The sequence below is a fragment of the Sinohyriopsis cumingii genome, chromosome 8, assembly GCF_028554795.1.
Source record: "Sinohyriopsis cumingii isolate HCF-2022 chromosome 8, ASM2855479v2, whole genome shotgun sequence".
In the NCBI taxonomy this organism is placed as follows: domain Eukaryota; kingdom Metazoa; phylum Mollusca; class Bivalvia; order Unionida; family Unionidae; genus Sinohyriopsis; species Sinohyriopsis cumingii.
Window position 1 is genome coordinate 25,710,697 of NC_142968.1, and position 13,741 is coordinate 25,724,437.

Here is a 13,741-nt window from a genome sequence, read left to right on the forward strand (position 1 = left end):
CAGTGTTCTAAGATTGTCATAAATGTGCTTTAAAAAGCGTAATTGCTTCAAGTTTCTATCAAACTTTAGAATTAAAGCACTTCAAAATCATATAACAGGAGTGCCATATATACACATGCATAAGCCGAATAATTTAGGAAAAACATAAAGGCCTGGAAGAAGGGGGTGTCAGCTTATCCGCTGGCCAATATCTAAACTTGACAGTTTTTAGGTCTTTTTGTTGACTACTGTAATGGCTGTAAATCTTGTGACACGAAACAATAATTTGTTCCATGCCCTAAGACATAGGCATGTAAATTTCGGTGACCTGACAATTTTTAAACTGTTATAAAGTACTATGATTATTTTTGTTATTATTTTGCATATTTTCTGATTTCTCCAACACGAAGTTAAATAAAGGTAAATACAGACTTCATAATTCGCAGGCTGGTTGAGTCTACCAGGGAGACCATGCTGAACTATAATGTACAGTACTTACACAGTGCAAAGCGTCACTTAAATCCTTACTTATTCCCAAAAATATTAGTTGCAGATTTTGCTTTATTTATTGTTTCGACCAAACTTCATTCTTCAAGATAAAATTTCAGCTAGCTGTTTCATTTACGTTGAATCACATGCTCATAAGTTACTCATTTTTAATGAAATAAGCGATCCTACAAATTGAGGTAATATTTTTTTTTAAAGTTACACACGTTTAATTGTACAAGGCACATAACCATCATAATTTACATGTTCACAAAGTCTTAGAGTAGTAATAATAAAGGCTAAAATTCTCACAGAGATCAACAACATCAACATCAATCAATTTTAGTTTTATTTTTTAGCTGAACAAACATCATAACTTTCCACACAATGGAAAGCTTAATGTTTTGGCATCTCCTATGTTGAGAGTCACTGGATTTGTCTTTCGTTTTGTGACAGCAGTACAGGCCAGTTAATTATAAAAACCAGGAAACTAGCTTGTGATAAGATGGAATTCTGACCAGTAACTATACCAGTACATTGATGTGTAATTGCCTTTTATTCCATAATATTAGCACGATAACCATAGTTTTGTAAAATGGGTGTAAGGCATACCTATGAACTTTTCAAAAACCAAGTATGGCGACAGTCAGACTGAATAAAAAAAATAGAGATTGGGACCTAAAATCAGGAGGTTTTTCACTGCAGTTTTAAGACCTTGTTTTGACTAAATATTTATCAATCTTCCTGGTCCAATATGTAAGAAATTCGCAAAAAGACTCGCCGTTTCTCCCTGTGATGTGCCCTATTTTCCCCCCATGATATGCCCTATTTTCATATTCTGGTCAGCTGAGGTCAAACTGCACAATAGCTAAAGATTGGTCTGAAATAAACAAGCAAGAAAGCCAGCGCAACTAATTAAAAGTTAACCCTTATCAATGGAACTATTTTGTGAAAATGATTGGCTCTCCCATCGCAATAAAAAGAAACCACATTCTACACTATTGTGTATTACGCAAGAACTAGCAATTGATTGACAAATAAAGGATTCCCAATTTTGTTGAACTAAAGGTACCAAAATAGCCAGCCTCATGATACCGTACATGTGGCCATTATTTTCCCCTCTTTGTATTTTGTATATCTGATCTTATTTCCTTATTGTCAACTCATAAAGCACTTAGTATTGTTTATTATAAAACATGTATTCTGAATTAGTTTTTTGAGGAGACATTTGCTGCCTGGTATGTATTTTCATGCCTTCTTTTAATTTAATGATGGTAATTAACATTGGTATATGTGGTATAAGAATGCCAGGTGTTCACTCATGTAAGTTTATTTCGTGGGAATGGCGCTTCAGCATATGGAGTTACAGCATTTGTAGAGATCATTCTTGGGATTGAAATTAATTGTGGATGATTTTATTTTTGTGGTTTACTTTTTGTTCTGGTTTATTTTTTTATATTTTTGTATTGTTGTTGAACTAAAAAAAAATCATTAATTTACGTGAATAATGTATAAACTTAATATTCTATTTAGTGAAGACGCAAATTCTTTACAGTAATTATTTCGTCACAACAATAATTCACAGGTGATGCAAATGAACATGTAGGACTTTTCTTGTTTAGCGGAAATGAAAATCGAAGACAATGTAACAATCGGGAGTTCTCTGCAAAAATCAGAAGATATTATGAAATTGGGAGGTAGGCATGGAGCGATCCCATTGTTATTTTTTCCTCCCGGCTGACAGGTATGGTGTAAGGTCGCTTACATCAAACCCTCAGCTTTTACGGTATTAGCATAATTTTTGAAGCATTATTTCCAAAACTTTATTATTGTATTTTGGAGATATCGTTTAGTGTGATGGTGCCCATGATTTGACTCCAAGGGACGTACTTAATTCAGCACGTAATCAAACCTACAATGTACATGTAGTGGCGCCATTATGTAAATACGTTCAGTAGCCTAATTGTGAACGTTGAATTGAACTGTATTGTTTGTTCGCTGTGTTGCCATAATGGGATTACATTTTAATGAGGTAGGAATTTATAATTTCAAAGCAAAGTAAAACCGTAATTACCGGTGTACTGATATAAAATGTCCAATGCAATAATGCACAAACAAACAGTAATCGAATCAAAAGGGAGAGGTAGTGTTACAGCAACTAATGATTGCTAAATTCTTGTAATCGTTTGATCAAATTATACAGAAATCTAAATTAGGCAGAAACAACAAGAAAACAGAAAATTAAATAAATTACTTTTCAAACAAGTTTATACCATCTATTTTAATCATCATGCATGCCAACATCGAGATAAGTATACCTTAAATTTTTTTTAGATACAAGTTTGCCTAAACAAATGCATTTAGAACTTGCCTCATGCATCTTGAGATGTTTCGGAGTTGTAGGTTGGCTTATATGCGGGTCATGCACTTTTTAGTGTTTATACCTATTCAGTTTGGTGGGGGTTGGCTTATATGCAAACGAGCTCATACGTGAGTATATATGGTAAGTAACAAATACAAAACCAAAAATGTGCTTAGTTCAGAATCAAGGAAAGAACTAATTTTCTATGGCATAAGAATACGTCTCAGTTCTCTTGATATATCCCTATGCTATACCAAACTTGTTTATTCCATTGATCTGGAATAAAGTTCATGTTTATTATATTCATAGATAGCTGTGCTTCATACCAGGTTAAATGTATTAACTGAAGATAAATCATTACTGTTAAATGCATGTTGTCAAGCTTGGGACTGACCCTTTTCCTGAGATTTGCTCTCCTCACAGATGACCATTTTCTCATCATCACTGCTGCCATCTTCATCCATTGCCTCATCCTGTATACCACTCTTGTCTGACTCCTCTCTGGATCTCTCCTCTCCCTCTGTCTGGGAATTTCTGCTGGTATCATAGTTTGACTTACTGGGTCCCTGTGCACAAAAACTTATGGATTAGTTGCTGCAAGTATAAATTATTGACCACAAGACTGACAAATACAGCGTGACCCCGCTATAACACGGTAGTTGGGAGCCATAGAACCTGACTGTGTTATAGAACGAACCATGTTATAAGCAACCAGGTCAGTTAGCTGAAGAAAATGATGCATGTACCACCCAAAAATTGGAGGGTGGTTAGGTAATAAATGCGGCCGGTAAAATATGTGCTTCAACTTCAGTTACCATCTTAAATCAATGCATATTAAATGAGAAATACACTGTAGCGAAAACATTTAGAGAACCACGAACTGGTACATATACGTGAATAATGCTTATATATACATGTCTAATGTATAGCATGAATAGAGTATCAACACCATGTACTCACCCGGGAATCTATATCATATATATTGAATCCACAATACAAGTGATTACATCGAAAATATGCACACATACAGATTTAAAATATCCAATAATTGTGTTACTGGTGATATTGGTCTGAATTTCGTGGAATACATATCACAATCACGTAACGAATGACAAAGCACATTTACTTTTCAGTACATTCCATGTGGGTAAAAGTTAGTTTGTGTTTTAAACCGCCGTTGGTAGCCTTTGTAAGCATAAACGTTTTCCCTGCAAAATGGAAACTTTCCCGGCACAGTTAATGTGTTCCAGTCATGCTGGAAAATGCAAAAATCCATCAGATTCCATTACTTTTATTAAGTTTGGTAATGACCTCCTTTGAAGAAAAGTTCTTTGTTTTTACTGACCAAGCAAATATCCATTTCTTATTGTGGTGGCAACATCAAATAAATGTACTGCATGATTGAGACTGATTGTTTTTCCCTTGCTGAGTATGTTTTCATAACAATCGGTGCTTCAAAGGTAATCTGTTTCCTTTGAAATAACAGCAAACTATTTCATCTGGGTACATTTTTAAAAAGGAATTGGCTGTCGTTTGGACTTTTCTAGTTACTGTTCCTCCCTGCCTATTGAATAAACCAATCAGTAAGATGTGGTTTTTTTAAAAAACATTTGTGGTAGCAGCATGATGCTGCCTTACACACATGCATCAGAAATTTACCAAAGGGTCAACGGATGATAGAGACGCAGGCGTTCTGGTCTGATAACAAGGATTAGTACAGAAAATATGAGTGTTCTGAAGGATCTAATTCTGAGTGAAAAGAAGAGGAATTTTCCTTACCATCCACATACAAATGTCAGTGTATTAATTACTAGAGAGTGGCTGAAAATCCAATGAAAGACTGATTAGGAGATAATGCCTCATCCGACTGATCTCCATTACCAGAAATGTCAACAACAAAAAAGCAGATATCTCACAACATACAGAACTCATGCTAGATGTCAATATAAGCAGAATATAATATAACAATGCACCGTTTAGATGGTTTGTCAATATGGACAAAGAATTTGTTATGTAACAATAGATCAGTTTCAGTGCATTTTATATCCAGTTTGCGGCTTCCTTTCGTGGGGCCTTCTGAATTTCTCCACTCCAAAGCAATGGTTGTATATACAAATTTAAATAACAAACAATGTTGCCAATAAAATAAATCAGCCGATGTTATATTTTGCCACCATAAGGAAAAAAAATCCAAGTTTGCAACATAGGTGAAGCCCTACGCGATCCCAGAAAAAACTTTGTATGCATTATTTTTTGTACTGTGAAGACAAAAGAACTACTTTTTCGTGTATGAGAAAAATGCATATAAAATTTCAGGAATGAGGCCACGATCATCTTGTTGTTGTTGTTGTTGCAGGGTTTAATGCCATTTTTCGGCACAAGATAGGCTGTACATGGTGGCCAGTATTAATGGTGGAGGAAGAACCCTGGAAAACCCCGGAAAGAACCACCAACCCACGAGAAGCTACTGGCAGGCTTTCTCACATACCCACATTGGCTGAATCTGAGACTCTAACCCATGCAGACAGAGGTGATATGGCAGTGATCCGTAACGGAGAGCGCTTTAGACCACTCGGGGCCCCACGATCGTCTTGTATTATTCATACGCAATCTCTTCCCAAAAATGATAGTAAACTTTTTTTGTACTTTTAAGAAAGATATTTCTTTTGTATACAAAACTAAAAAATATATGAAGTTTCAGGAGCCACACCATGACCGTATTATATCCGAATTCATGTTATACCGGAGCTTGCTATAGCAAGGTCACACCGTACTATACAAGATATTAAATCAAGCACATTCTGTCTTAAAGCTTCCAACTAATAAATGAAAACACAGTAATCCAAATCAATTAATCAATGTCAGAAGTATTGCAACCACATACAGCTCTACATGAAATCAGAAACCTGCTATTTGTGTGATGCTGGAATTTATTTACAAGTAGCAATCTGTACTACACATAGCGAATCAAGCAGTAAAGAATTATTTCTCGCCATTCTACACATAATGAATCAAGCAGTAAAGGATAATTTCTAGCCATTGTACACATAGCAAATCAAGCAGTAAAGAATTATTTCTAGCCATTCAACACCTAGCAAATCAAGCAGTAAAGAATTATTTCTAACCATTCTATACATAGTGAATCAAACAGTAAAGTGATATTTGTAGCCATCTACACATAGCGAATCAAGCAGTAAAGAATTATTTCTAGCCATTCAACACATAGCAAATCAAGCAGTAAAGTGATATTTGTAGCCATTCAACACCCAGCAAATCAAGCAGTAAAGAATTATTTCTAGCCATTCAACACCTAGCAAATCAAGCAGTAAAGAATTATTTCTAACCATTCTATACATAGTGAATCAAACAGTAAAGTGATATTTGTAGCCATTCTACACATAGCGAATCAAGCAGTAAAGAATTATTTCTAGCCATTCAACACATAGCAAATCAAGCAGTAAAGTGATATTTGTAGCCATTCAACACCTAGCAAATCAAGCAGTAAAGAATTATTTCTAGCCATTCAACACATAACAAATCAAGCAGTAAAGTGATATTTGTAGCCATTCTACACATAGCAAATCAAGCAGTGAAGAATTATTCTAGCCATTCCATACATAGCGAATCAATCACTAAATAATTATTTCTAACCATTCAACATATAGCGAATGAAACAGTAAAGGATTATTTCTCACCATTCTACACATAGTGACTCAAACAGTAAATAATTATTTCTAGCCATTCTACACATAGCAAATCAAATAGTAAAGAATTATTTCTAGCCATTCCACATATAGTGAATCAAGCAGGAAAGAATTATTTCTAGCCCCATTTACTATATATAGTGATTCAAACAGTAAAGAATTACTTCTAGCCATTCTACATTATAGTGATTCAAATGGTAAAGAATTATTTCTAGCCATTCTACACACAGCGAATTAAACAGTAAAAAATGATTTCTAACTATTCTACACATAGCGAATCAAACAGAATTATTTCCAGCCATTCTGCATGCAGCAAATTAAACAGTAAAAAATTATTTCTAACCATTCTACACATAGCAAATCAAACAGTAAAGAATTATTTCAAGCCATTCTACACATAGCAAATCAAACAGTAAAGAATTATTTCAAGCCATTCTACATATAGCAAATCAAACAGTAAAGATTTCTAGCCATTCTACACATAGCATATTGAACAATAAAGAATTATTTCAAGCCATTCTACACATAGCGAATCAAACAGTAAAGAATTATTTTCAGCCATACTACACATAGCAAATCAAGCAGCAAAGAATTATTTCTAACCATTCTACACATAGTGAATCAAATAGTAAACAATTATTCCAAGTCAATCTACATATAGAGAATCAAGCAGGAAAGATTACAAGCCATTCCATACATAGCAAATTAAGTAGAAAAGAATTAATTCTAGCCATTCTACACATAGTGAATCAAGCAGTAAAGAATTATTTCTAACCATTCCACACATAGTGAATCAAGCAGTAAAGAATTATTTCTAACCATTCTACACATAGTGAATCAAACAGTAAACAATTATTCCAAGTCAATCTACATATAGAGAATCAAGCAGGAAAGATTACAAGCCATTCCATAAATAGCAAATTAAGTAGAAAAGAATTAATTCTAGCCATTCTACACATAGTGAATCAAGCAGTAAAGAATTATTTCTAACCATTCCACACATAGTGAATCAAGCAGTAAAGAATTATTTCTAACCATTCTACACATAGTGAATCAAACAGTAAACAATTATTCCAAGTCAATCTACATATAGAGAATCAAGCAGGAAAGATTACAAGCCATTCCATAAATAGCAAATTAAGTAGAAAAGAATTAATTCTAGCCATTCTACACATAGCGAATCAAGCAGTAAAGAATTATTTCTAACCATTCTACACATAGCGAATCAAGCAGTAAAGAATTATTTCTAACCATTCTATACATAGTGAATCAAACAGTAATGAGGTCTAGCCATTCTACACATAGCAAATCGAACAATAAAAGAATTATTTCTAGCCATTGTACACATAGCGAATCAAGCAGTAAAGAATTATTTCTAACCATTCTACACAAAGCAAATCATGCAGGAAATATATATTTCTAATCATTCTACACATAATGAATCAAACAGTAAAAAATTTTTCCAAGCCAATCTACATATAGCGAATCAAGCAGGAAAGATTACAAGTCATTCCATACATAGCAAATTAAGTAGAAAAGAATTAATTCTAGCCATTCTACACATAGCGAATCAAGCAGTAAAGAATTATTTCTAACCATTCTACACATAGCGAATCAAGCAGTAAAGAATTATTTCTAACCATTCTATACATAGTGAATCAAACAGTAATGAGGTCTAGCCATTCTACACATAGCAAATCGAACAATAAAAGAATTATTTCTAGCCATTGTACACATAGCGAATCAAGCAGTAAAGAATTATTTCTAACCATTCTACACAAAGCAAATCATGCAGGAAATATATATTTCTAATCATTCTACACATAATGAATCAAACAGTAAAAAATTATTCCAAGCCAATCTACATATAGCGAATCAAGCAGGAAAGATTACAAGTCATTCCATACATAGCAAATTAAGTAGTAAATAATTATTTCTAACCATTCTACACATAGTGAATCAAACAGTAAAAAATTATTCCAAGCCAATCTACATAATAGTGAATCAAGCAGGAAAGATTACAAGCCATTCCATACATAGCAAATTAAGTAGAAAAGAATTATTTCTAGCCATTCTACACACAGCGAATCAAACAAGAAAGAATTACTTCAGGCCATTCTACACATAGCAGATCAAGCAGTAAAGAGTTCTAGCCATTCCACACATAGCAAATCATGCAGGAAATAATTATTTCTAATCATCCTACACATAGTGAATCAATGAGTAAAAAATTATTCCAAGCCAATCTACATATAGCAAATCAAGCAGGAAAGAATTATTACAAGCCATTCCATACATAGCAAAACAAGTCAAAAAGAATTATTTCTAGCCATTCTACATACAGCAAATCAAACAGGAAAGAAATAAGCAACCATTTCTCATTGTTTTGATTACAAATCAGTCATAAACAACTAAACTAAATCAACACAATGGAACTAGATTATCAATCAGTACTAAGTGACTAGACTGGAAATCAGCACTAACCAATTAGACTATATATATATATATATATATATATATATATATATATATATATATATATATATATATATATATATATATATATCAGTACAAAGCAACCATGCTAAATCAGTAAATCAGTACTGTACTAAGCAACAAGACTGTTAATCGTCCTAACCTCAGAAATGGCATCTTCTTTCCGGGCCCGGAATGGAGAGAAACCCTGACTTTCATCATCTCGTGGGACAGCAGACAGGCTGTGTGAGCGCCCTCTTCTAGCCTCAAACAGCGAAGTCGATTGGCTTGTCCCAGCAGGATCAGCCTCGTCCACTTTCTTAGAATCCTCTGTAAAGTCATCTGAAAATAATTGATAAATTTCACATATTTACTTTATCTGTAACTTAAAATATATTTACATTATATTTTTGGAGTGAAAAATTGTCAAGATTTGTTGATCTGTCATATAAAAGAACTAGAGAACAAATAGAATATATAAAACAAGTTAAATAATTTTACTCTTTCAGCAATTTTATCAAGCAAAATTTAACAAATCATCAACGTTGAAACTAGTGCAAGGGTTAAGATTCTATTTATGAAAGGAAGGAAATGACTGATTTCATTTAATAAATTAACTGTTGTACATGCAGTCACAAAAGCAAGGAAATCCCAGCATTTCAGGCACGTTATCTTAAATGGCAAACAACGTAATTTCCCATCTCTCATGACAGGTTCAAAGGTATGAAAGATCCAAATACTTCCTATAAATCATAAATAACTTAACAAACAAGCTGAAATCTCAAAATGGGGTCAGAGATAAATAAAAAGTCAAACCTTATTGCTCATCTATACCAACCACATATATAACTTACAAAGTTTCAATAAAATCCTCAAAGCAATGTGGGGTAATACTGGTGACATGCTGCCTTATCTGAATATTATTTTTTTAAATCAAAGTTTGAAGAAATTTCTCTCCAAATGAGCTAAAGAAATAAAGTTAGAAAAATGTACCTGTGCACAAACCACATATCTAGCCTACAGACAAGAAAGTTTCAATAAAACATCCAAGCAGCATGGAAGAAGCTCAATATGTTTTGTCACTGATGGACTGACCACTTCAGGCAATGACATAATCCTTGCTCTTCAATGAAGTACAGGCATGTAAATATTCTTCAAGCAGTTTAAAAGAAGCAAGGACAAAAATAAATCTCAAATTTCCAGTTGTTCTGATAATTTTGCTACACATTTCCCTAAAATGTGCATAAGGACAAAAGTAAAACCTTATGACACAGCTACACCAACCACATATCAAGCCAAAAAAATTTCAATAAGATCCCAGAAGCTGCATGAGAGAAGTAAAGATGAGTCCTATTTTCAAAATATCCCCCCTTCTCTGATAATTTTTCAAGACATTTTCCCAAAATTGGGCCAGAGGTAAAAATTCAACTCTTATTGTGCATCAACACTAAGTTCATATCTAGCCAACAAAGTTTCAATAAAATCATCCAATTAGTGTGAAAAGTACATATAATGAGGAACTGAATTCCACAAATACCCCAACTGTTTGGAAAATAGTTTCAGGAAATGTCATAATAATTAGGTCACAGGATAATAACTATATTGCAAATTTACACCAACCAAATATCTAACCTGAATGGATTCAATAAATCTTGCAACTGACATAGGAGGACACATGATGATAAGCCAAGTTCTCAAAAAATACCTACCCCACCCATTTTTCAACAAGAAATTGGCCCAAAAACAGACACAAGAAAAAGAGTAAAACTGATTGCACATCTGTATGAACCACATTGTATCCTATGAAATTTCTTTAAAAGCCTCCAAGTGATGTGGATGAAATGGTGATGGCAAAAAGATGGATAGATGGTGAGATGAACTGACATATGGACAGACACAAGGGGCATCCACATCCCTGCTCCTTGCAGGGGTAATAAACAAGAGTCTATTGAAGGAACTGACACTCTACCATCACACTCCACTGCCTGATGGTGGCTGCTATGGTCGCAATAATGGATGTCCTAGCAGAATCATTTTCATTTGGGACCAATTCAATATTGTAAGATGTCTTCTGGTGAAAATCCCATGTCAATATGACTTCCCAAATTTATGAAAAGTAGCAATAAAAAGATTTTCAAGGATGGCTACTATGTGATCTATAATGGATGTCACATCAGCACCATTTTCTTTTAGGACAATCTAGACATCATTAAAAAAAAGTCTTTCAGTCAAAAGCCCATGTTGATATGACCATCCAATCTTGGAAAGTGATAATAATTTTCGAGATGGCTGCCGTGGTGGCCATAGTGGATGTCTGAGCAGTTACATTTTTCATTTAGGACCAGTTAGAGTTTTTGGTGTATATGTGTGTGTGAAATTCTATGACGATCCTCAAAGTAGTTTTAAGAGTGGTGATAATAAACGGATGCTAACAGATGGATAGATGATGGACAACAATTCCAGTTTGACCAGTAGAGCTCAAAACTGCAGCAAAATGGATTCAAAATATATACAGATGCCTCAGATATTCTGTCATTACTTCATATAAACATCTAGATGACATATGTGACAACTTAAGGTTATATTCCACAAATGTAATATAAACTTCGGGTTACATTCCATGGATGTAATATAAAGTTATGATTATATTCCACAGATGTAATATAAACTTAGGGTTATATTTGACAGATGCAATATAAACTTAAGGTTATATTTGACAGATGTAATATAAACTTAATGTTATATTCCACAGATGTAAAATAAACTTAAGGTCACAGTCCACATATGTAAAATAAACTTAAGGTCATAGTTCACAGATGTAATATAAACTTAAGTAGGTAGAATCAATTATTCATATACAAAAGTGATTTACTCTAAAAATAAAGAATGTAACTGGTCGCACCAACTTGAATAGATGACAGCTTGGTGTGTGGGATGTAATCACTGTTAACACTGGGGGGGGGAAGCAACAAACAACACAAGTCTTTAACACTATCAATCAAATCTGGGAAATGAATCTCACTTCCTGGTTTAACAGACTCACCCCCAGGCAATATGGATCAACACCAAAGACAAACAATGTAAGGAATAACTACCTTGACTTCAGCACTACAATGGCAGTTTGCAACATGTACATTAGCCTGGTTTACAGTCCAAAACAAATGTCAGCATAGCGTATAATTGACTTGCCAAATTTACAAACTGGTAGCCAGGCTCCTCTTTTTTATGTTTGTGTTGGTCATAACAGTTTTTCCCATTCAAGCTGTAGTTGTTACAAATGTGTAAGTAAGGGTCAGTATTGTCTCTATCTGTTCTTGTGATATGGTCGTTTATAGTAGTGGATAGTCCCTTGTCCTAGATATACTGTATTAGGGCTGGGAACCTGGATAGGGGCTGGAACAATCTGCATATACTTTAGTCTGCTGTACAATCTACAACATACAACACTACATGCATGACCTATACAATTTCAGAAATTGGTAACCAGCCTTTTTTTTTTTAGAACAGTACCAGCGGTCATTGCTACAAAGGATTAAATAAAGGTTCATGTTGCTTATCCCTGTTTTTGGGATGTGGTCATTCGTAGCAGTGATGAAATGAATAGTTTGTCAAGACATTGTGTTTGCTGGTTGCATTCAGCAGGTGGTCGCTCACAACAGTGCATTTATATTATAAAATGTATCCATGCATTATGATTGTGGTCGTAAATGACAGGTGGTCACTGATAGAGATTTTTACTGTAATGACATTAAAAGGAATGCCATGGGTCAAGTCAAGTTCAGTGGTGACACTTTCTTTGCACCTGTGCAGTCCAAGATTCAAATCAAAGTTTCCAAATTCACATGGGTAAGTGGTGGTTTTTTTTTGTCTTGAGTTTCCTTCTCATCAAAGCTCACCCTAAGCAAATGTTAGACAGCTGAATTGATGAATTCCATGTACTTGTATACAATTCCAATTCAACTGCAAACTGCATAGACTCATCCAAATTTTGCATAATGTGCTGGTAGATCTGGGTCTATCCAGTCTGTTAGGACTAACCAGTAAAATAATTAACATAGACCTGACATGCTGGCACTTTATGTTCTTTGCTGTTTATTCAGCTTGTACATGAGAATAAATGGCAGTCAAATTCGATATACTGTATATATTTGCTTCTAAGTCCAATTGCAGACTGCACAGACCCAGATCTGCTTTCACATAATACACCAGCAGATCTGGGTCTGTTCTGGTTGTTACAGTAATCAGAAGAACATACAATACAAACTTTCTTTGGGGCCCCGAGTGGCCGAGTGGTCTAAAGCGCTCACCATTATGGATCATTGCCATCTCACTTCTGTCTGCTGGGTTCAGTCTCAGGTTTGGCTAATGTGGGTATGTGAGAAAGCATGCCGGTAGCTTTTCATGGGTCGGTGGTTCTTTCCAAGGTTCTTCCTACACCATTTATACTGGCCACCACATATAGCCTGTCTTGTGCTGAAAAATGGCATTAAACCCTACAACAACAACAACATACCTAGTTCTGCTGGCACAATGTGCAATGGCAGACCAGGGTCTGTTATTAGCAATTGGGCTCAACATAAAAGTGAGTGTATACAGTAAGTTTTAAGAAACTGGTGATAAAATCTAAAGAAAAGAGATACTGTGAATTTACAAATTTGGATGGATGTGATATTTTCAATGCTGGTTAAATTCAGTGGGGGGGGGGGTGTTTAAGTTCCATGGAACTTGTTTTAAA

At 34.5% G+C, this 13,741-nt stretch overlaps 1 protein-coding gene across 4 annotated transcripts in view; it reads right to left on the bottom strand.

Annotated features, from left to right (window-relative positions):
- The window catches only part of LOC149793168 (protein capicua homolog), a 181,734-nt gene that overhangs the window by 62,392 nt on the left and 105,601 nt on the right, over positions 1 to 13,741 (bottom strand). For all 4 annotated transcript variants that reach the window (XM_089967095.1, XM_089967097.1, XM_089967096.1 and 1 more), the window contains exons 11-12: positions 9,170 to 9,348; positions 3,222 to 3,393 (exon numbers count right to left, since the gene is read on the bottom strand). In XM_089967095.1, the coding sequence (XP_089823221.1) occupies positions 3,222 to 3,393; positions 9,170 to 9,348 (351 nt within the window). The remainder of the gene's footprint in view (positions 1 to 3,221; positions 3,394 to 9,169; positions 9,349 to 13,741) is intronic.